Source organism: Lissotriton vulgaris, chromosome 3_1 (genome assembly GCF_964263255.1).
Source record: "Lissotriton vulgaris chromosome 3_1, aLisVul1.2, whole genome shotgun sequence".
Classification (NCBI taxonomy): domain Eukaryota; kingdom Metazoa; phylum Chordata; class Amphibia; order Caudata; family Salamandridae; genus Lissotriton; species Lissotriton vulgaris.
The window spans coordinates 152,214,546-152,236,647 of NC_141689.1; the positions used below are offsets into that span (position 1 = coordinate 152,214,546).

Below are 22,102 nucleotides of genomic sequence, written 5' to 3' on the forward strand. Positions count from 1 at the left end.
TGAAGCCCTAAGTGGGTTACATAGTTCTGGGTCCAAGAGCTTAAAACAGGAACCAGCAGTATTTGTGTCTCTTGAAGGAATTGAGCCTATTCTAAGAAGGGTGCAAATAGTGATCAATACTGTGGTTGCACTGACCCAATTATTTAGCACACTGCTATTAATTGTGTGCTAAAAATATACCAGCCATGCTGCACAAATATTAGTTGCACCTGTTTTTTTCACCTGTTAGTACGACTTGTGTTTATGTGTCCCAGTTAGTAACATAACATCATCCAATTAGTGATGTGTGCAGTATTTTGACTGGCATTACAAAACTAGCACAAATGAAGGCTGTGTTTCCAATTGTTAGGGACAGATTTACTAAGGATCTACACAATGCCGTGCATCAGGGCAAGCTGCTGTGCCTTGTTCAGTGAATGGGAGGGGGCTGCAAGGAGGCTTGCGTTGTGGGGATTATTGTTTTTGCGTCGGAAAGGATACCATCCTGCACAAATACAATTCAAAGAGGTTTTGTCCTCTTTTTGTGCATGAAGCAGAAAGCATCACGCGTAGAAAGAGGAAATAACGAGGAGAAATAAAAATATTTCTCCTTGCTCTGCCTCGCTATGGTAGGTGTACTGATTTCACACAATTCCAGGTTTGTAAACCGTAGTAAATCTGAAATTGTGTGAAATCCATGGGTGGATGCACAGAAACGCTTATGCTCCACCTCTGGAACTCTTACCACTAAGAAATGTAATGCAGCGTTGCACAAATCCCTGCCTTGCATTACAGTTCTTTACAAAACCATGGAAGGCCACGCAAATCAAATCAAGCCTTGGTTGGCTTTGTAAATCCCAAATAAGCCTGTGCATTGTCCTGTGTCACCTTGTACAATGCAATGGTGACGCAAAGGCTTAGTAAATATGGGCCCTGATATTTTTTTGTCTTCACACAAACCAGAGACCACTTGTTCTTGCTGAGTTGTGGTGCAGGAAGGCCGGCACTTGTGGATTCATCAAACAAGTCATACAGTACCTGAACAGACACCACCAGCAGCAAGCACGTCTGAGCCACCAAGGCGAAGGATTGGTAGTCCGAGATGGCCTTTCCATCGTCCCGCACAGTGTTGTACATGGCGCCGAAAGGGATGAAGAAGAGGATGAGGGAGTTGTAGATCCCAAGGAACATGCACTTGACAAACTCTGTTTTGTTGAAGTAAATATTCTTCTGCCCGGGTTCGTAAAGCTGTGGGTACTCCATGCTCCAGCGGTCATCCACATCCTGGGGGTCATGATAACAGAGGATGAGAGTCAAGAAGGGGTCGGCATCGCATGAAAGGAGAGAGGGTACACTTGCTGTCCACGCGATGACCTCAAGCCATAGCATGCAGTAGTGTGCACTATAGAAACTAAAAACATAGGTTTTTTTCCAAGTATCTACAGCCAAACAATACCAGACAAAACACAACTTCTTTAAAGGGACACTGTCTGCTCTTGTGGTCATCAAGTTTCATCTCAGATGGTATCCTTAGAAGGCTGCCATGCCTCGTGCAAGCGGTTTATGCTCAGTGAGGTCCTGCACTTGCGTTAAATCACAGGATGAGTCCTAGATTGATGAATCAGTCTGTCATCCTTCTGGGGCGGATGGTGTGCACCGTTGAGTTAGGTCATGGTTACACCAAGAGGTAGTGTGCGCCATTGTGAGTGCTACATACATCCATGATATCAGGCGTCCAAGTCAATAACATGCAGAGGCCTTGCTCGTGGACCGAGGTTCTGTCCTCGTAACAGTAATGGGGTGTCATCACACAAGGCTTTATATCTAGATTCTTGCTACATCTGCCCACCAGGGAAGGTCCAAACTAGAACTTTAGAACAACCACTAACCATGTAAATCTTTCCCTTTTAAAGGCTTTGTATACAAGGATGTCCCATGAGGATATTTCCAAGATCTGGCAGAGGGTCCTCCTGTATGGACCAAAGTTGGAGGCCACTGGAATGTAAGAGTAGATGATCTATCGACTATCAAAAAATGATATATTTTAGGGGAAGAGATATTTTTGGGTGGTTTGTGCCTCTGTTTTAATTGCTAAAGAAGTGCCCCCTCGCCCCCATGACAGAAACATCACAAGGCAAGTGCAGGAAATATCTAACAGAGATAAGCGGGCTGTTTCTAAAAATGTAAAGGGAGACCAAACTTGACCATTATGTGACCTTATGCTAAGGCCAGGTTTTAAGGTCATGTCCTGATAGCAGCTTAGTTAAGGCATTATTTGCAAGTAATTGCCCATCAGGTGGCCACCCGCTTAAGGTACATACTCAAGAAACAACCTCAACCAGGAAGGGACCCAAGGTCTGCTGCTGCATACACAACTTGCGTCTGGCGAGACTGCCCTTGTGTGGTAGCAACCACCAAGTCACTGTATCGGTGAGTTATTGAGGCCGATTCTAAGCATTGTCTAAAACGGGCTCCTTTCTTAAGATACAGAAATCAGCAAGTTCCCTTCTCTCAAGTCTGGGGGCACTTTCTTTGTTCCGAACAGATAAAGATATTTTCTATCACCCATTTACTGATCTATCTTTCAAAGAATTGTGAGTCATGCTGCTCGTCACGGAGGCTGGTATTGTCTAGGAGGTATATTTGGAAATTAGCGAGGATCAATTACTAACATATTACTTATTTTATCTTACGTAAATCTTGGGGATGTTATCCCAAAATTCAATACCCAAGGAAAAAAGTTATCAAAATGATCTTAAATAATAAAACCTGAAATCACAAGATAATAATAGCTGTTATCAACCTCTATATCACATCGATTATATTCCATGGCAATAATATCACATCCACTACACTGACCTAAACTCAACATTGCAAGTCAGTCCAGCTAAGAAGCTGTGGAAGTCATAAAAACAATGATATTCTTGCCTTGATGATGTAGTGGTAGACAATGCGGTGGATGAGATATTATTGTAGGTCAATATTATCCACCTCCATTTAGTGGCATACATGAATATTTATAAGGCACCCACAGGTGGAGGGCAGCACACAAGTATTAAATCGGACAGCATCCAAGGATGTTCCACTTGGGCTCTCTGGTGGTCCAACTACTTCTGCAAAATAAACTCCCTGCCTAGGACTGCACAAAGGAATCTTATGAAGCATCTTTGGAAATGATTATCTTCGATGCTTGGTGAAAGTATATCTGCAGACAGCTGCTTTTGAATGGGCACCTTGCCTCTGGCTGATGTTGGGGAATATTATATTTGATGCACATATGATTTTCATAACATGCGGGCAGAAGCAGTATCTGAATATGAATTATTTGACTGTGAAACAAATGTTTTTAAATGAGTAAAAGGGAGTCACAGTGTCTCTTTAAGTACTTTAAGTCTCTTTTAGTACCAAACATGCATTCCACACACCCACTTTCCATGCAATAAGCTTCAGCATCCTGGCTAAAGCTATCACAAGGTGACCCATGTTACTTACTGGGTGCGCTTCCTGTCCATCACCGCTGGTCGTATTAGTGAACAAAGGATAGAAACAAACATGGATCGTCATAGTATATCCCACATATTCTGTATTGTACATGGTACTGTCACACCGAGGATTGGAGTCAACAGGTTCAAAAGTTACATTACAAAGACTACGATAAGTCTCAATGACAAACCACGTCCATTTCAGTACCAGAGCAGTGCAGTATCCTCGCTTGGTGTCTGCGTAAAGGTAGATGTGGGGGGCTGCGATGCTGTAGAGAGTCTAGTCTATTAAATTAGGGTTTGAACAGATTGTCCAGTAGACCCCCTATTTCTCTCCCCTCGCCTCTTTTGATTTTCAATTGCTTGGTGGTATCACATCTGGACTCCTCTGTTTCAGCCCTTACTGCTTCATTCCCCTTCCTGACCCACACATGTACACACTTCCATTTTCACAGACTTCATATAAATCTACTGCACAGCTCCATTCACTTTTTCGCTTCTCATCACTCCCGGACTCGCCTCTGTCCCTCTCCACACCTTACTACTATGGGCACCTTTTCTTCATTACCCTGCTTGTATTACAGTTTCGTTGTTGTCTTATCAAGTAAACCCTATCCTGCAATGACGAAACCAGCACATCATTCTGCTAGAGCTTCACTGTGAAATGGTGTGTGAGCGAGTGCTCCTTATACACCGAAGCAACGGTTGGAGGTGGACGCTGGAGGTGGGGCTGGCAGCGAGGAATCCTTGTGCACTGAAGCAATGGCTGGAGGTGGACGCTGGAGGTGGGGCTAGCAGCGAGGGCGCCTTTTGGACTAGAGCAACGATTGGGGGTGGACGCTGGAGTTGGGGCTGGCAGCGAGGAATCCTTGTGCACGGAAGCAACGGTTTGAGGTGGACGCTTGAGGTGGGGCAAGCAGCGAGGGCGCCTTTTGGACTGAAGCAACGATTGGAATTGGGCGCTGGAGGTGGGGCTTGCTAACACATGCTGGGATGTGGTATACCACCAGACCTTACTTAAACTTGAAAATAGGAGATGTATATATGTACTCCTCCAAGAAGGCCACATTATCAACCTTGTACGCAAGCACAGGAGGTCAGGTGTAGCAGTCACTGTGGCTGGCTTGCCTTTTGTTACACTTTGCACTCCCCCTGCAACCTCTGGTCTTAGCACCATGAAAGCAGAGGCATGAAATCATGGATCAACATGAAAAGTTTACCATTCCTTGCCAAAATCTAGCCCCTCAGTAGGAAACAAAGGGCCGCTGATGAAACAAGGGTGGGATATGGACTCCACACTGTGATGTAGTCAGGGATCAAATGGTGTGCTACTTTAGGGAACCAACAACAATGAATAGCGCATCCATGTGTAGTCAGATTTTTCATTTAAATTATGCTCTGCTGCTTATTCATTGATGCAAATACACAGTCAGGTTCATGCTCTTGACCGAATCCTAAAATCAAATCTAGAAAGATATGACACTGCAACAAAAGCCCTAGGGTGGCCAATTCCAACCCCCATCTCCTTCAGTCTACTGCACATTCACAGTAAAGGCAGAGGAGGAGGGAATGATGTCAACCCTGCGCCTTCACCCCCACCTCCCCAGCCCCACCAACCCAACCTTTGCTGCTCACTACTACAGTGCAGCCTGTGGCACCTGCTGATGGGCTGTGCTGACTAAGCATTCCTGGGCATGAGATGAATACATCCACCTGCTGTTGTTTAACACTGGGTCCTGGGCTTTGCCGGCAGTGGGGGGGTTAGGTGGGGGATTAAGATGGAGTAGAAGTGGGCCACAGTTTCAGTGCACCTGGGCTGGAAACCTCCTTACACCAGCCCTGCCAGAGGTACCACTGGATACTGTCATCAGACATGTGGATTTGGAGTTAGCGATGGAGGATGTTATCAAAAACAGAGTGGTGGCAAAATTTAGACAAATGACGGAATGTACTACCTGTTGTTCTGTTTCAAATACAGATAACAAAGGCTCCTCATTTGGAACTAGAGCAGAATACTGTTTACACCTAGCAATATAGTTCTAGTCACATAGGGTGGAGTCACCATGAACATTTTAAAATGTTCTTAAACCGTTGAAATTGGACTGGAGAGAGAAGCCTAAAACCATACAACATGAGCTAAGAGTGTGACGGCTGCCTGCTTCACAAAGCGAGTCTTGTTCAACAATTTGTTTTCAAATCAAAAAAAGATCCTATTTTACAAAACCTTCAAAAAATAAAAAGTCTCTGGTTTCATTTGTCAAAGATTATTGTTTTCCTACTTCTACAAGGTGGCTCAGAAAACTAGGATATTTGCTGTGGTTTTGATCTGTCCCTTAGCCCCTCTTTTATTTCCAGCATTAAAGCACCGAAGACACAACTAACTGCACAGCAAAATCTTAGGAAGAAACCCAGAAGGGCGAGACACTGAAAAGACTCACTTACCTGGTCAAAGAGACTCATCCCCAGCACTGGCAGTGAGGAGTACACCAGATTGTATAGGGTTATGAACCATTCATCGTACACAGTCTGCAGAGAGAACACAAAGAGGAAATCAGTTAGCAAACTAGAGTCACTATCAATGGACCTTGGCGATGATTTCAAGTATGGCGAGCGTCTGTCAGGCCTCCATGTTGGAAGAGGCCATCGCCTCCATCTTTCCGGACAAAGTCCACCCTCCATACTTCCAGAGGTTGATCTTGTCCATTGAATGAATTGGGTGCAAGGCAGTAGTTTAGGGTGTAGAACACAGATCTGTTCATCTGTTCCTAGTTGCGTCACTCATTCATTGCCTTCATTGTTATTCATTATAAGGCGCCCCCAAAACTTCAGGGTGCATGAGCACAGTTAAAACTGCCAAATAAATAATAATGTGGGCCTAAAGCACACACGAATAAGCCAGAAAAGGGATTTTCTATTCTGCGGTAGCTGAGGATCACTCCTGCAAGCACCTTACAGGATCTGGAGAGATACAATAGTGGTGGCTTCTGTGGGCTTCTTCAAATTGGAATTAAGGTGCTGTTTAATGTCCTGTGTAACAAATGGGACCTGTGGATGGGACAGCCCCTTCTCACTGAATAGATCACCATGTATGGAAAATGAAAAAATATATGTATATATGTATGCATGTATGTATGTATGTATGTATGTATGTATGTGGTATCACCTGAGCCTCGACTTATGCACTGCTGCTGCCCAGGTTACATCAGGTTGTGTGAGTGTGAGAGACACTTGCACTGCTTCAGCCAGAGCTGCACTTGTCCTGTGTGTAGGGAACATTTTCAACGCTTCACCTTTTCAATATGATACAATCGGTAATGTTGAGAAGCACTGCCACGTTGACTACAGCGCTGTCACGCTGGCACATTGAGCATAACCCTTGCACACTGAGCGAACAGCTGGCACACTGACAAACTCAGCATAACCCTGGCACACAGAGTTTAGCCCTGGCACATTGAGTATAGCCTGGCACACTGACACACTGAACATCAAATTTTTAAGCAAGCATCCCAAGAATGTTTGACAGGCAGTCAGGTGTACAGGCAGTCAGGTGTTCAGGCAGTCAGGTGTTCAGGCAGTCAGGTGTTCAGGCAGTCAGGTGTTCAGGCAGTCAGGTGTTCAGGCATGCAGATGTACAGGCACTCAGATGTTCAGGCATTCAGGTGTGGGTCAGGATACAATTCTCTAACACGAGGGATGGACATTGACAAAGAGAAGCAGCAATTCCGGTGGCATTGTTTTATGGAGTAAGAAGGTTTATGGAATGTTAATTGACATAGTAACATGATGGACATAATGTTTGCTGGCAGAGCAGTATTGTACTGTGTTGAACAGTGTTGCAAATTCTACTGTCATAGAATCATGACTGGCCTTTTTTCAACTGCAGCCCTTCCTCATGAAACCATAACTTACTGCCTGTAAGCAAAGCCTCAGCTGGGCTATGGAGAAAAGATGGCACAGTGCCTAAACAGAAGCATCACACCGGCAAACTTGTTGCAGAAAACAATCTAAATGTCTACACAATGTTCTAGTCAAAGAAAATATATATACTAAATATGTGCAAAAATAGGGAAATGGACAGAAATAGTGCAAATAGAGATAGATATCCTATTGTAATAATGGCCAAAAAATGCAGCAAGATTGACTAAATTATATGGCAAGAATAAGCAAATTATGCAGCATAATGCAACACATTTTATCACAGTATTACTTCATAATTTTTACATTTTTACATTTGCTAACATTGTCTGGGCATGGGTTGCACCTTATTAGTACCAGTTAAACACTGACATATAGCAATAAGCAACAGAGAGCTGACCAGTCAACCTTTGCCAAGGGCCTTGCATCGCACAGCAACACATGTTGCTGCATTTTTTGTATCTTTTGAAGCGTTCGAGCTAGAAACACAATTTTTTAGACAAAATCTGAAGATTATGCTGCAAATGATGGATTATGTGGCAATGCAAAAAATGTATAATTATGTGAAAAATGCAGCAGACGCACAATTGCATAATTCCAGTGGCCCTGATTTTGATGCATGGTGGTTTCAAGGATAGATTGACAGTAGGCAAACTGTATACAGCTGAACGTGGATCTAACTTATTGGGTGGGGAGGCCAGAAAGACCTAGGGATTAAATTAGACCACAAACCAGAAAATCGTGTGCTATTAATTGATAGATGTATTGGTGGTGGTGATACATGCAAGGAGTTTCCTAATGTCTTTACAAATCATTGGGCATCTTGAAAAACTTCAAACATAAAACCGAGCTTAAAGATCATGCTGTCCCGATAATTCATAAAGTATGCTTTATGCACCTACTCAGGAAGGGACCACTTGACTGTCTTCAATGGAGCTCTCAACATTCCAATGCCTTATAGCCTGCTGCCGAGGGCTATGCTTGATGGTAAAGGCCCTGAACACGAGTAACGAGGGTGAGGGCCTTTAACAACTAGAATAGCCTGAGGCAGAAGTAGGGCTCAACATTCCAATGTTCTAAATATCATTCTTATCTCTGCCCCTCTCCAACTGACTTTCTTCAGGAATTCTTCTGAGGCAACTAGCGAGGGGACACCACAGCAAGTCCATTATCATAAGAAAATGATATTCTCTCCAGACTGGAATATGTATATATTATTGTAAAATCACCATGACTAGACCATATATAAATAGCCTATTTTCCATATTTAAAACTATGTATGAAAACTGATGCAGTGGCTGCCACCACTCTCTGATTGAGTCCTGAGAGCTCAGATAGACTTTTACTGATGAGTGAGAAGCCACTGCGAGGCTGCAGCACTGCACATGGCTATACAGAACACAGAGACATATTCCCAGGACTGTGGCGATATGCAACCTTGCACCACAGAACTAAGCACATGGCTAACAAGCAGTAGCGACCGGCATGGCTCTATGGTGTGGTAATCACAGGGGGGAGTATGTTGCGCGGGAGAGGGGGGTCATGCGGGGATGGGGGTGTCATAAGTAATATTAAAAATGATAATGAAAATCTACCTTTCCGCCGGGTCACGCGTCTTCTCTCCTCCTGATCTCCTGTCTCCAATAGGAACAGAAAGCAGGCAGCCAGGCTCCCTCCCCTAAGCAAATCACTACACTGCAATGCAGCATTCTGATTGGTCAGGACGGCGCCCGGCTAGTGGGGTGGGTATATTCTCCATGAAGGCTGCAATGGAGAAGGGCAGAGTGCGCAGGACTGGTTTTGGTTGTCCCGAGAGGGCAAACTATTCCTCCCCTGCCTTGCTCGGAGAACAGCCCAGCCTTGCCCACGTGTCCGCCTGCAAAGCAAACGTAAAATGGTAATAACTTAAAGTTATTACCATTTTATGTTTTGGCTTCTAGCACCATGAGAAAGCAGTGGGGCGTTGCTCCTCCGCCATAGTGGAGTAGCCGCCCCTGCTAACGAGGCAACACAGTCCGTCACCCTAGATGTACAATGTAACTCCTCAGCATCAGACTGGCAGGCTGACTCCATTCCGGACATGTTCTGCCGTATCTGGGGGGCTGCAATGAAAATTTAGAGAACCCTAAACAGAGGTTAAGATAACCAAGGTGAGCTCATCAGGCCACAGCTGACTTCAAACCAAGGGACCAAGAAGAAAAAGAAACTGGTGCAACTCCACTGGCAGAGAGAACCTGTCACACTGCCCAGCCAGGCCTCCTCACCGTGGGTGTGTGCCAGAGCAGGTGCGGCTCAAGTAAATTTATTGATTATGATGTGCAGACAGTGTCTAGTCACAAATCAAAATACACTTAACAGCATCCAATATTACAAGAATAATTAAAACACAGTGATATAAAATATTAAAACTCAAAACTTGGGAGCACCCCAGCTTCCTGTCACACGGTAATCAATCAACTTGGGCCCAGCTTAGTAAAATTAGTGAGTGAAAAATGTTTCAGAACCACTTCTTTCAGTCTGATTTCTTTCCTCCTGTACATTTTTTGTTCACTACGGGTCAAAGCTGTGCCAAAGTTCTGCAGCTCACAAACCTCCATTTGCTATTTCAGCCATTTGTATATGCCTGGATGCCTACTGCTAGCATTAAAGGTCGTAAACCTTGGTGGAGAGGTCTGGTGTAGCTCAGCGTAGCACCATGTGACTCTGGGCAATAGCTCACTTAATTTCCATGACGGCCCCCAGTGCCTTAAAACCCGTAAGGGTGAGTATGTCGCGCGTTTACAAATATGGATTTGGTGTATTTAAACTTCTATCAAGATTGTCTTATAGCATGAAGTACTTTACAACTGGACCACTAGATGGCAGTACTTTCTGAGTTGAGAATGTGAAGCCTGCACAGTAGAGCTCTGGTGTCCTGGTGTAAACCTGAAAAGCTTAGGAAGTCAAAATGCAATAAAAGGTTGGTTGTTTATTTTTCAAGATGGAGAGCTGAAGAATCATTGTCTGCATGAGAAACAAGCACTGGCGTTGCCAATAGGTCTCGCAGTAGGAAAGTTTGAGCTCTTGGTTTTCTAAATGACATTTTATTTTTTTGTTTTGTGATTTACAATGCCCATACTTTTAATATTGAAAGTCTTGTTTGGGGGGCATGATATCTCCTGTTGTATGGGTGTGTTGTGTGAAGACTCATGAATATGCCTTCTGCCAAGTGCTACACCTCATTCTGAAAAGATCTAAGAGCAACAATAATAAAAAATGAAAGTGCACCATATGGAACAGAAACAAACTGAAGGGAGCAGGGCCAGTAGCTATGGAAGAGAACTAAACACCAAAAGGCAGGACAAATAAAACCAATGCACCCATGAAAATAAAGGATTTACAAAGGGCACGCCAAAGAACTTCGATTGGCATGCTTGAAGCCCACAGAATAGATGGATGCAAAAATTGGAGAGAATGCTGAACAATGTTAAACATTCACCCCAGTACAGAGATCTGCGCCTAAATCCAGCCAGGATGCTAGTTTCTGGTCCAGGGAGGACTTGGCCTGGCAGTTCGGGCTGGACTGTTCCAATGAAGAGCACAGTCAAGACTAATTTGCATATGGCTGGGTTTGAAATTGGATGGCATAGGGAGCAAAAGAACAATTAAACTCCGCTGTTGACTGGGGTGAGTGCTGAAGCTTTTCAACCACTCAGTCCACCATCTTGTTGTGTTTGCACAGAATAAACAACCTGGAGAGACACGCACATGCGCTGCCTAGGCACGACCCAACACCCAAAACGTCAGGTTTGTCGCGATCACTGGGCACCCAGTTTTGATTAAAGGCCCTTAAGATGCGACATACCACGTGCATGCCTCAGAGCGCATAGTTGTGGAGGAAACGGATAACAAGCCTGTAGTTCTCTAGATCCACCTCCCTGAAGACAGCACGCGCGCCTCAGCTGAGTAATAACACGGAGCAGATTTACAGATCAATGTAAAACTATTCACGTCAAGCATCCAGGAAGTGACGGTCACAAGGCCGATGATCAAGCAAAGGATGCGAACTGAAGAGGAAAGTGGGCTTGAGGGTAGGGGGCCGTTGTCACGTGATTGGACTCGTGGGGCCAGAGTAAGAGCCTGGAATGTGATCCGAGAGAACCTACGGGGCTAACTAACACTGCATGTGATTTCTGGATGACTGAGCTATTGAGAAATTACCCCCCCCCACCCCCAAACAGAAGCCACCTACGCTCCTGCGCCTTGCAGACACCCTCGCTCATTCCAAGCGCTATGAAGATGACGCAGGTCAAGTTGGCTAACAGCTTTTTGTGGACTAGTTTTGATAACTGCCCGAAGCAAAAGGAACGCAGATATCTTGCACTGTGACGACCTCGGAGGCCCTGCCCTTCCCGCTCGACATTGGTAGCAACGCCCCTTGGCTGAGCGAGTCAAGCGCTTGCTGCCATCTGCACCGGCAGGGCAAATCTGCGTTTCATCCTAGCGAAGTCGATTATAAAGTGTCATTTAATAGACTGATAGAAGATCGTTCTTTTAAGGGAACTTCACAGCAAAAGTGTGGTACGAAGCGCTGTGTAGGCCGCCGAGCAGTGTGTAAGGGGGGCTTGGAGCAGTACTGCACCACTGACCCCAATCTTGCACCTTTATCATTACCTCCATTATATTCCCAAGAGAAGCAAACATAAAGGTCTCACCCAGGTCCATGCACTGGTCCCCAGGGGGCACTAGTACGAACGAGCGTGGCAGTTACGCCCCCCTGGGTGATATCCCAATGGCTCACGGGATTTTACCCGGAGATGTGCCCCTCAGCATTGGGAATGGCTGGTGTAACAGCCACACTAGATTATTAATCCAATAATCTAAGCCTGATGAGGTATTTAGAAGAAGAAAAATACGTGATGTCGTCCTGCAGAGAAGGAAACAATACCTTGCACCCAAGGGACTAGCATCTTTGCAGGTCCCAATCACAGCCCCTTTCACAGAAATTGTGTAGTAGGCGATACTGTTCCTTTAATTGGCCTACTACTTTGGCCCTACTCGATGGATGCCCATTTCGGTTCTCAAAAACTTTACCAATTCGTACTTGCTTAAATTTTTGCCCGAATTGGACCTGCGGGTGCAGGTAAGTAGAAAGGAGTAATCCAGGAGTTACGGGAAGGCCTGGACCCAAGTAAGTAAATTCTACTCAAAAGTTTACAGCTTTAAATGGGAACAGACACTCTAAAATGGATGCCACTAGATGCACAGGACTGATGTACTACTGTGCGCGCGCTAGTGTAAAGGTGGGGATGCTCGAGAATTCGGCATCATGACGCAGTGACAGAAGATGCGAGCTGAAAGGCAGACTCCAGGGTAGACAGCAGGCGCCTGTGAGATCGCAGTTATCAGGGTAGACACAGGATGTGGTGTGCAAACAGAAGCTTTTCAGAGTTCACGCACATCACATACTTCAATGCTTGTTAAACCAGTCGCACCAGCACGTCTTCTTACTGAAGAATTTGCACTTCATTTTAGACCCAGCCGAAAACGTGATTAAGCAAGGGAGTGGGGTTGCACAGATTGGACCTTTACAAAGACTACACCCGGCGTAAAAAACACAAAGCCATAACGGACTATTAAAGTCTCCAGCACGAGATACGGAGACTGTAAACTGTTTGCACAGAATCTTGCTTCAAATTCCGCAAAAATCTATAGGTCTTACATTTATGGCACAGCCCTGCCAACTGGTTTTAGCCATGCTGCATGGCACCACGCTTGTGAAAGTTTACAAATGACAGGCGCTCTTTGAGGAGATGAGTGAAGTAAATGGGGTGGAGACACCAGGAAGGTGTAAGCAACCGGAGGGTTGGAGAAAAATGAAGACAAGACGGAGGGAAGGCAGAGAAGGGGAGGGGGGAGGAGATGAGGGTGTGACGCAGCAGGGGCCTTTGAAGTGAAGCTAAGCTTCACTTCAAAGGTGTGGGAGGAGTGCTGCTACGGCCTGGGGGAAGCTGGCTGGGTAGGGGAGGAGAAATGCAAGTTTATGGCCCAAAAGCGCGTGCCTGTGGCCACGTGAACTCTAAGAAAACCGCAGCAAAAAGCCTGTGGTTTCACGAGGATTTTGCCGACTTGAATTCTCGCTCCCTCAATGCGCTTGCGCGCATTGTAGGTCACGAGACCTAAAAACTACTTGTTACAGATGCATTCTGCAGCAAACCTCATTCTATATAAGACAACAGCATTGACAATGTCTCCGTAAGGCGCTATTTTGAAACCACCAGGGATATGACATGGCACAGAGATGAAACAACAAGGTGCTGTGACAAAAAGGAAGCGGGCATTGCCAGCCAGGTGAAGCCCGCAGCTTGTTTAATTAAAGGGCTGATAAGACCACATCCTATTCTACAGCGATTAACCCGGTTAGGCTGACTCATGTTTGAGATCTCTAGCTTGAAGGATCCATGGATGTCTTCTTTAATGAAGACATGTCATGTAGCATGCCCTTTGGACCCGCAGATATATGTGGTAGTGATGCAAGGGTCACTGCAACGGCTGTCCATAGACAGAGCAGTGCCACTTAAGAAGCTCTCAATGGTCCACGGTAGGGTGACCAACCGTCCGTAAATTTTACGTATTGTCCGTTATTTTAGTATGATGTCTGTAAGGCGTCCGTAATTTGTGGTCCCCAAATTACGGACACCTTACAGACATCATACTAAAATCCACTTGGGGAATTTCAGGAAGGTATGCTGTTCACCTGCGAGAGGCCCCCTGAGTTTAAAAGTTTCCAGTCGGGGCGCCTCGCACTTATCTTTTAATCTGTAGACTGTAGACTAAGCCGCTCCTGGACCTCGCAAAGACTGTAGACTAGCCCATTGTCATTCTGAGACTGCAGACGATTATCACAGAGAGAATGACAATGGGCCCTAACATAGTGACAGCATGTGGTGTGCCTTCTCCTGCACAAATCTTGATTGCAGAAAGAGCAAAGCTGGACGCATACTGAAAAACTGTGAAGTGCACAATTGTCTCAACCTTATATAAACTTTTATTAGTTGTCTATTTACTTACACACTATTGTGCTACCTCCTCTGATATGCCTGTAAAACTTATGTTTTGTCCCAAATTTCTGTCCTGAATTTTTACTTCTGTACTGAGTTTTTGTCCTGAATGTTGACACTTTGTCCTGAATTTTTACACTGACCGCCCTGAATTTGCACCCTAGTCCACAGACAGGTCATACTTGCAGACGTGATCAAAGCAATGTTCTCCACCTGTAGAAACAAGTATTGAGGATATATGTAACATTTACTACCCATGACACGGTTTTAAAACATACGCCCTACATTCTACAACCTACTACCCCCAACTTTGTGTTATAAACAAACATCTGTCTTTTGTTCTACGTTCTAGCACTTAATACCCCTGAAGCAGTGTTTTAAGTATGTCCTATGTAATAGCACTCATTAGCTTTGTAAAGGTGTTCTAGGCACTATATCACAATGCATTAAATCTCCACAATCCATTCCTCTCCTACTACGTATTTACATTATGCTGGTCTTTGTCCATGTACAGTGCGGTGCTGCCTTTTGTCTAAGTTTGGCTATGGAAATACCACATACATACATATGTCTACCCGTGCAATAACTAAAAGTCAATGAATCACTCACAGACTACAGGCTAGAGGTCAACAATGCCACATGACCATATTCTAAGGAAAATGTGTAATTCTAAGCACATACCCTTACACCTTCATCAGGTGAGGAGTTATGAAAAAATATACCTACTATTCTTTTGAAACTGCGACAGTCATAGGTTTCCATGCGTCCTCATATGCGTAATCATTTAAACATGCATAAAAGTCCATGGTAGTTATTTACACATATGCTTAGCAAAAGTCCATGTGTACAAGGACAACATGTTGATATGTGGAGAAACCCCTTCCTTCCTACTCCCACCAATTTTGCATGTGTTCCCCTCCACATTCCTGTCCTGGGTAGGGCTTTGCATTTTCTCTTGGCACAAGTACGTTTCTGACAGTATCCAGTGATCCGTGAACAAAGTTAGTGAACTCCTACAACTCCCAAGTCTGCCTGTAAGCCCCAACTTTGTGTGGCGTCTGTCTCGTGCGCCAAATGCGTCGACTGTGCGTGTGCAATGCGTCCACTGTGCGCGCGCCGGAGCTGCCAGTTTCGGCTCGCGCCGCTGCACGTAGGCAACGGTCTCGGCTCGCGCCGCTGCTCGAAACAGACCAACGGTCCCCGCCAGGCGACAGTCTGCCTCAGTGAGCGAGAGGGGGTGGGCGCTGCGGATGGGGCTCCCTTCCCGAAGCAGGAGCGTTGGTCTCCCTAAAGCAGCGTATGCAGTGGCCTCCGGGGCCACGTTTCGCACTAATTATTTAGTATAGCTGTTTGTATAGTAGTAGTCTAGGGGAGCCCATGGTACACCTGCTGCGCCACTGCTTAGAGGTATCCCACTCTGTGCTCTCCCACCAGAGGGGCCGCTGTGGAGTGTGGTTAACCGGCACGAAGGGACGTGCTCTACATAGCGCTTCCCGCAGGCTCAATCCCCTGTGAGCACTTCATGAATCCATCAATTGAAGGCAATAACCTGCATACACGTAACGGGGTTTGCCGAGGGTCGACCGGTTTAATAAAGTGGGAACGATGTGACCAGGCAGGACCGCTGGAATGATGCGGCAGGGTTGGGCCGAATTATGTGGCAGAGTTGGGCCAAAATAAGAAAATATGTGGCAGAGTTAGGCCAAATTATGAGGCAGGGTTAACTAAATCGTGCCGCCAGAAAAGGCTAATTAATCAGCAAATTTAGGGATAGTAATAATTTTATATTTTTTCGCTTGATAACATTGGGCAAAAATTCACCTAATTACTACGTTTTTAGCAATGCAATATAGTGATAAGCACCCAGTTGTTCAACTGATTTCACCCTAGCAATTTGGATCTCAGCGCCTGGATGCCCTCGCTGGTGAAAAGCAGCGCTTGACAAATCCCATTTGATTGATTGGCACTGGAAGGCGCCTACTCCTCACCCCTAACAGATTTACTCCAATGGAATAGCACACCATACAAGTGTAATACGGTGTGTCAGTAAATTATTTCATGACTCTAAATTCACCTTTATAGGCGCGCATATGGCTTTCTAAACCAGAACCACGAATACTTCTGCAGTAACATTTCACAGCAGAAGAACTGTACACACTCAGTAATAAACGTAAACTCTATATGTTGTAATATACTTTCCCAAACAATCCAGTTAACTGATATTATAGATATTGCGCTGGGACCATCAGGTCAACACGCTTTACAGCTCCAAGAGTACAGACTTGATGGAGGGGTGAAGGAAGATTAAACCAGGACCATCGACAATATTTTGTATTAAAGTAACACTGGTTTCCAGTTTTCTTTGGGATCCAGATACATCTAAACTGATATTCTGGACAGTGATGTCCGAACTTTACAGTGTCCAACGCAGCCGTTGCAGGCTTCAGCTCACAACTGATGGGGAAATTGAATCTAAACCAATTGCAATCATAACTTTAATGCGAATGAAAATATTTTTTCCACACTTAATACCACCAATTAGCGTAGCCTAGAGCTGTGACTTTTTTTGCTGCACCTGGATGGTCACTTGGAAATATGGAGAATGGATGTTATTTTAGTACAAATTACATTTAGAAGTGGTGTCCTAGACACCAAGTGGGAGGGTGTCCCCCAAATTAGAGGTCATTTGATTGTCACCATGGTGAGACAAGGAACTGATGAAACGTTTTTGATGAAATGTCTCCAGCTTAGTTAGTAGTGATGCAAGATGGGGTAGCATATCCCATCCATAGGTCTAAGGAAACTCGAAGTCAGGGTGTCGGATTCTAAAGCATCCTGCACAATCTGTGTTGCTTCCAGTACATTAAAATAAACGAGACAAAATCTGTTCTAGTGCACAGTTCTTAATGAGCCACTAGAGAGCAGCATTGTCTCATTAACGACTCGTGGCGACAGTAAGTGCGAGCTACGCTAGTTATTCAACACTTGTTTTAAGTATATTTTCAACACAGATCTTGCTAACACTGTGCGCCCTAGGTATAAAACTGGTTAAGAGAAGGCGGAGACTGGTGGTGGAAAAGAACAAAAACTCGAACTATTCTATTCCATGTGACTTCCACCAGATAAGCTTGTTGCATCATGGTTGTTAACTAACACTACGTGTTGTATTCACAAAGGTAAACTTCTACATGAGGAAATCCACACGTGCAAGTTTTACTCTTGATTACCTTTACTACTCATGGCTGTTCACCATTTATAAGTGTAGTTATTCAAAAGTGTAGACTTAAGTGTCTCTGCAATCTGAGTCAGTAAAAAAGTCCTAGTGACTTTATAGCATTGTTTGACATTCCACACACTTGCTGAAGACCCCCACTAATGGGGAAGGCAGCTCCCTAAAGTAAAGTGTAGAGAAATGTATAAAAGTTTATTAAAGTTTAAAAAATGTTTTGTTTATTATGCTAACGGTTATTGTAAATTAATCTTATATATTTATTTTAAAAGTAGGATAAACTAAAAAAATGCTACAGCACTATTAACTTAATTTTGAATGTAATATTTACGTATATTAAATTAAATTCTTTTAAAAAATAAAAATTTAAAGGTACAGTCATTTTTATATTTATGTTTTAAAAGTTACTAAAAGTTCAAATTATTACAATTAACAAAAGAATACATTATAATTAATGTAATTATTTTTTTAAGTCAACTTTACATTTATTTTTTAATAAATTAAAAACAAGTAATTGAAATATGTTTAAAATAAAAAAAATATATAATTTATATTACATTTTTACATTACCCAAATGTATATATATTTTTTAAAAAGGTAAAATAATTTCTTTGCACACAAAAGGACGGAGAGGCGTGGAACTTCGGCCGTGGGTTAGTGAACAGCATTTTGTAATATATTTTTAGTATTATTGTAGAACTATTTAGTGTGCTACGAAATCCAGTTTATGATAGGCTCCTTTATTTTGAGTGAATTTCAGCAGTTTAGTTGTATTCAGCCAACATCACTAAGCATGTTCGAACTCATGGGCTAACCCGTGTAATAGAATACAACTCTCCTACAAGCTTTGTCTTATTGGTCACAAAGCCAGGACTCACTGAAATTCCCCTCCCAAAATATGCCTTGGGATTCCTTATTTGTTTGAATTTGCTCCTGTCCTCACTGCTTTTCCTGACTCCAGAAACTGTACTCTGTGTGTCTGCCTCTCCTAGGGTGAACAGATTATAAACACTAAAAACCTAGGCCTTCCATAAAACATAGAAGTAGGAATTCAATTTTGCATTGACCGAGGGGCACCGAGTAACTCAACTGATAGCGCTCACCAGCACAGACAAGCACTAAGTGTAATTGTAGGCAACATTTGCACACAGTAACATCTGTGGTAATTCAATTACCTTCTGCTAAGGGATACTAACTAATTCTGCACTGTAACTCAAGAAAACGTGCCTCTCTGTATGTTAAGTTGACCCTCTCTCAACATGTGTTAAATGTACCAAAATGTGCCTGGACTGCAAGGTAAATCTGGTACACCTGGTCACCCTAACTACTGCCCCAAATGTGGGGGTTCTTCAAAAACACATTTGAAGCATCCACAGCAGGAATTGAGGCCAACACTTCAGGGCACAGTACTTGTTTAAGTGCCACATAGTAGCTTTTTCGACATAGATGTAATTTTCAACTCTAATACGTAAAAACTTAATCTTCATGGACTGTGTGAAGATTTTTAGCATTGCAGGCACAGTAAAGAACTTAACAGCTAGAGGTTCTCTTTAATTTAAAGTAGGCCATTTTTTGGCCTTATCCAGTTATTTTGTGCTACCCATAGACTGCGCCCTAAGGCTGCTTTCTTACCTTACCGCAGAAAGCGAAAGTTTTGTTCATTTTTAATTCACCGGAAGGGGATGGGTAGGCATGATAACTATGTCACTGAACAGCCATCTACTTTCTTTCATCCATTGACTGACTTTGTATTACAACATGACTAGGGCACTTATCCATTTCCACAAGAATGTAGCTGACAAACATCAGGCCACAACTGCTCATTTTGCCCTGTCCACACTGCTTGTTATAGGTGGCCATAGGACTCATTATCACCGGAATACAACATTATCCAGTTCTGGGTTTTGATTTAACATATCAGTGCATTCTGGAAGTTGTATTCTTGGTTCATTTTAACTAAGCCAAACAGACAGGCCCACCTGTATACCAATTATATGTAAGTTCAAAGTCTAGGAAGGAAAAAAGGTGTCCAGGTTGTATGGAGCCATCTGGTCACCCTAGGACTGTTGGAGTCTGATCCTTCAAAATATGTACCTGCCTCTACATCATGTATTAGGCCCAGGCTGAGTAAAGCAGACTTGAGCTGGAAGGGAAGCAACAGTGTCTGTTCCACAACATGGAACTTTCTTGCTCGGATAACCGACAACAGACAGGTCACGGATGACATACACATCAGTTATATGATAGGGCACGTACAGATGACCAACTACCCTTCGCCACACCATGTAAACAAGCTTTTTAACATGAAGCTCACAATAAACACAGACACTTTATGATGTACTTTCTCCACTGAGATGACCCACAATGTGCAAAGTGACCAAAGGCTCAACGGTGATTAATGTCTATTAAGCTTTCCCCATTGGTCACACCCACAACAGATGATAGCTCCAATAGTGTTCCCCAAATAGCGCCAAGAGGCCATGTGATTGTCAAACAATGTGCTGTTCGAAAAACGTGTAACGCACAATCCTGCGTACATATTGTAGTGCAGATGTTAGGCCTTTCCATACATATTTTACAGACAGACATTATTGTAATGTATGTTTTCACAACCAGGGACTGCTTGGATGGTACTCTCACCTGTGCTGAGAAGCCGCAGAAGAAGCCATACCAGAAGTGGACCAGCGTGAAGGCGAAGTTCTTGTAGAAGAAGTATCGGAGGAACTTGCACATGCGGATGTAGGACCAGCGTCCGTGGACCAGTAACAAGCGCTGGAGGTATCGAAACTGAGCAAAGGAGAAGTCACTGGAGAGCACAGCCTGCATCCCTTCCTGTCCACTGATCCCAACCCCAATGTGTGCAGCTGCAACAGAAGATAACAAACCATGGAGAATGTACAACGCAAACGCGCAGAATATCACTGACGTTTGAAGCGCTAACATATGCATGGGACTTGCGGTACAACACAAGCGCAATATGAGTGCAACAGTTACTATTCAACACATCCTTCCATACAGCAAATCTCAATAAACACCGAAATCTATTATAAGTTACAAACACAAGAAATGCAAATAATTCAGTATACAGAGAAATGTGTCACCTTTTGTAAACCACAGTGTTATATGTCATAGTTATTTCTAGAGCCCATGTATACTGCCTTTCTGTGGCTTTCCGGCACTCATTTACTAATGAATGGATCCATGCACAGTATCTAAGAGTGGGAACACCTAGAATGACAAAGTAAGCCCTCGTCCGATTGAGCAATGCAACGCATCCTAATGTATTATATCAAAGGCTGCTGAAAGATCCAGCATGACCAAGCTAGAAGGGGGATTATCATAAATTGATGCCAGATGCTCTTCAGTCATCGTCCTCTAGACAGTCTTTGTCCCAGGACAGGTCTGTCATGGAGAATTGAGGATCGGGAATCCCTTGTTTGATAGAGAATTCCATGTGGGGGCAAGACTAGTCGCTCCCAAGCCTGCCAAGAACTATTCTAGAAAATTACATACCTGAAATAATGGGATAAAGAACCCTGGATCGAACATGATTTTGAAGGGCCTCCAGAGTGACACATTGAGAGGCCTCAGTTATCTCACACATCTTCCATAGGATGGCCAAAGGATATGTAGATACATTTATAACATAGGATATCATCAAAGGATCACTGGTTGAAAGCATTCCACCCTGCGATGCTAGAGACGACCTCAGAGTTCAGACTGTCAATGAACTTATCAAGGTTGAGAGCAACATTATCATCAAAGAGGACAGCTATGTGGTGGGAAAGTATTGATGCATCAATATGCCCATCTTAAAAAAATGATTCCATACTCACCGGCACTCTCGTTTAACTATTCCTTATGTTTTCATATTCAATTTCTGAACCAGAAGAGCTGCCCATCACATCAATGCAAGGCTATAGCCTGTGATTGCGTTAACAGCACCCTGCCAGTCTGTCTTCCAGAGGCCATGTTGAGATGGTGGGATCTCAATTCTGACAAGACTCAAAGCAAGAGAGCTAGAGAGAGATAATGCAGGATGGGTTTCCCAGAAATTATGAGGATGCCAGCTCTCCAAATAACTAAAAGTCCATTTGACCTTATTTTGCCAGACCAGATCTTAGATGGGTCTTAATCATCTCTAAGTTACCTATTGGTAATGTCAACCCTTGTCGGCTCATGATCCCACATAACTGTTTAACAAATTAGTCTTAAAGGTGTTTAGACTACAGGGACATTATACATGCTGACCTGCCAACTGATTACAAAGCTCTACCTACTGCACAACACAAGGAACCAGATACTAAGACATGTCCCTCACTCCAAGCACTTGCACCTCTTGTGCTGTGCACTAGCTTGCTGCAATGAGAGTCTCTGTCCAATTCCACCTCATCTTTCCACCTTGGAGCTAGACCTCAGCCTCTTCACACCTATAGACAGTCTCTACAGGTGAACAG

The 22,102-nt window shown here is 43.9% G+C and overlaps 1 protein-coding gene across 3 annotated transcripts in view; it reads right to left on the bottom strand.

The window, feature by feature from the left end:
* The window catches only part of LOC147726133 (phospholipid-transporting ATPase ID-like), a 795,656-nt gene that overhangs the window by 14,368 nt on the left and 759,186 nt on the right, over positions 1 to 22,102 (bottom strand). For all 3 annotated transcript variants that reach the window (XM_086960237.1, XM_086960240.1, XM_086960239.1), the window contains exons 23-25: positions 20,286 to 20,509; positions 5,904 to 5,987; positions 1,018 to 1,263 (exon numbers count right to left, since the gene is read on the bottom strand). In XM_086960237.1, coding sequence (XP_086816363.1) covers positions 1,018 to 1,263; positions 5,904 to 5,987; positions 20,286 to 20,509 — 554 coding nt within the window. The remainder of the gene's footprint in view (positions 1 to 1,017; positions 1,264 to 5,903; positions 5,988 to 20,285; positions 20,510 to 22,102) is intronic.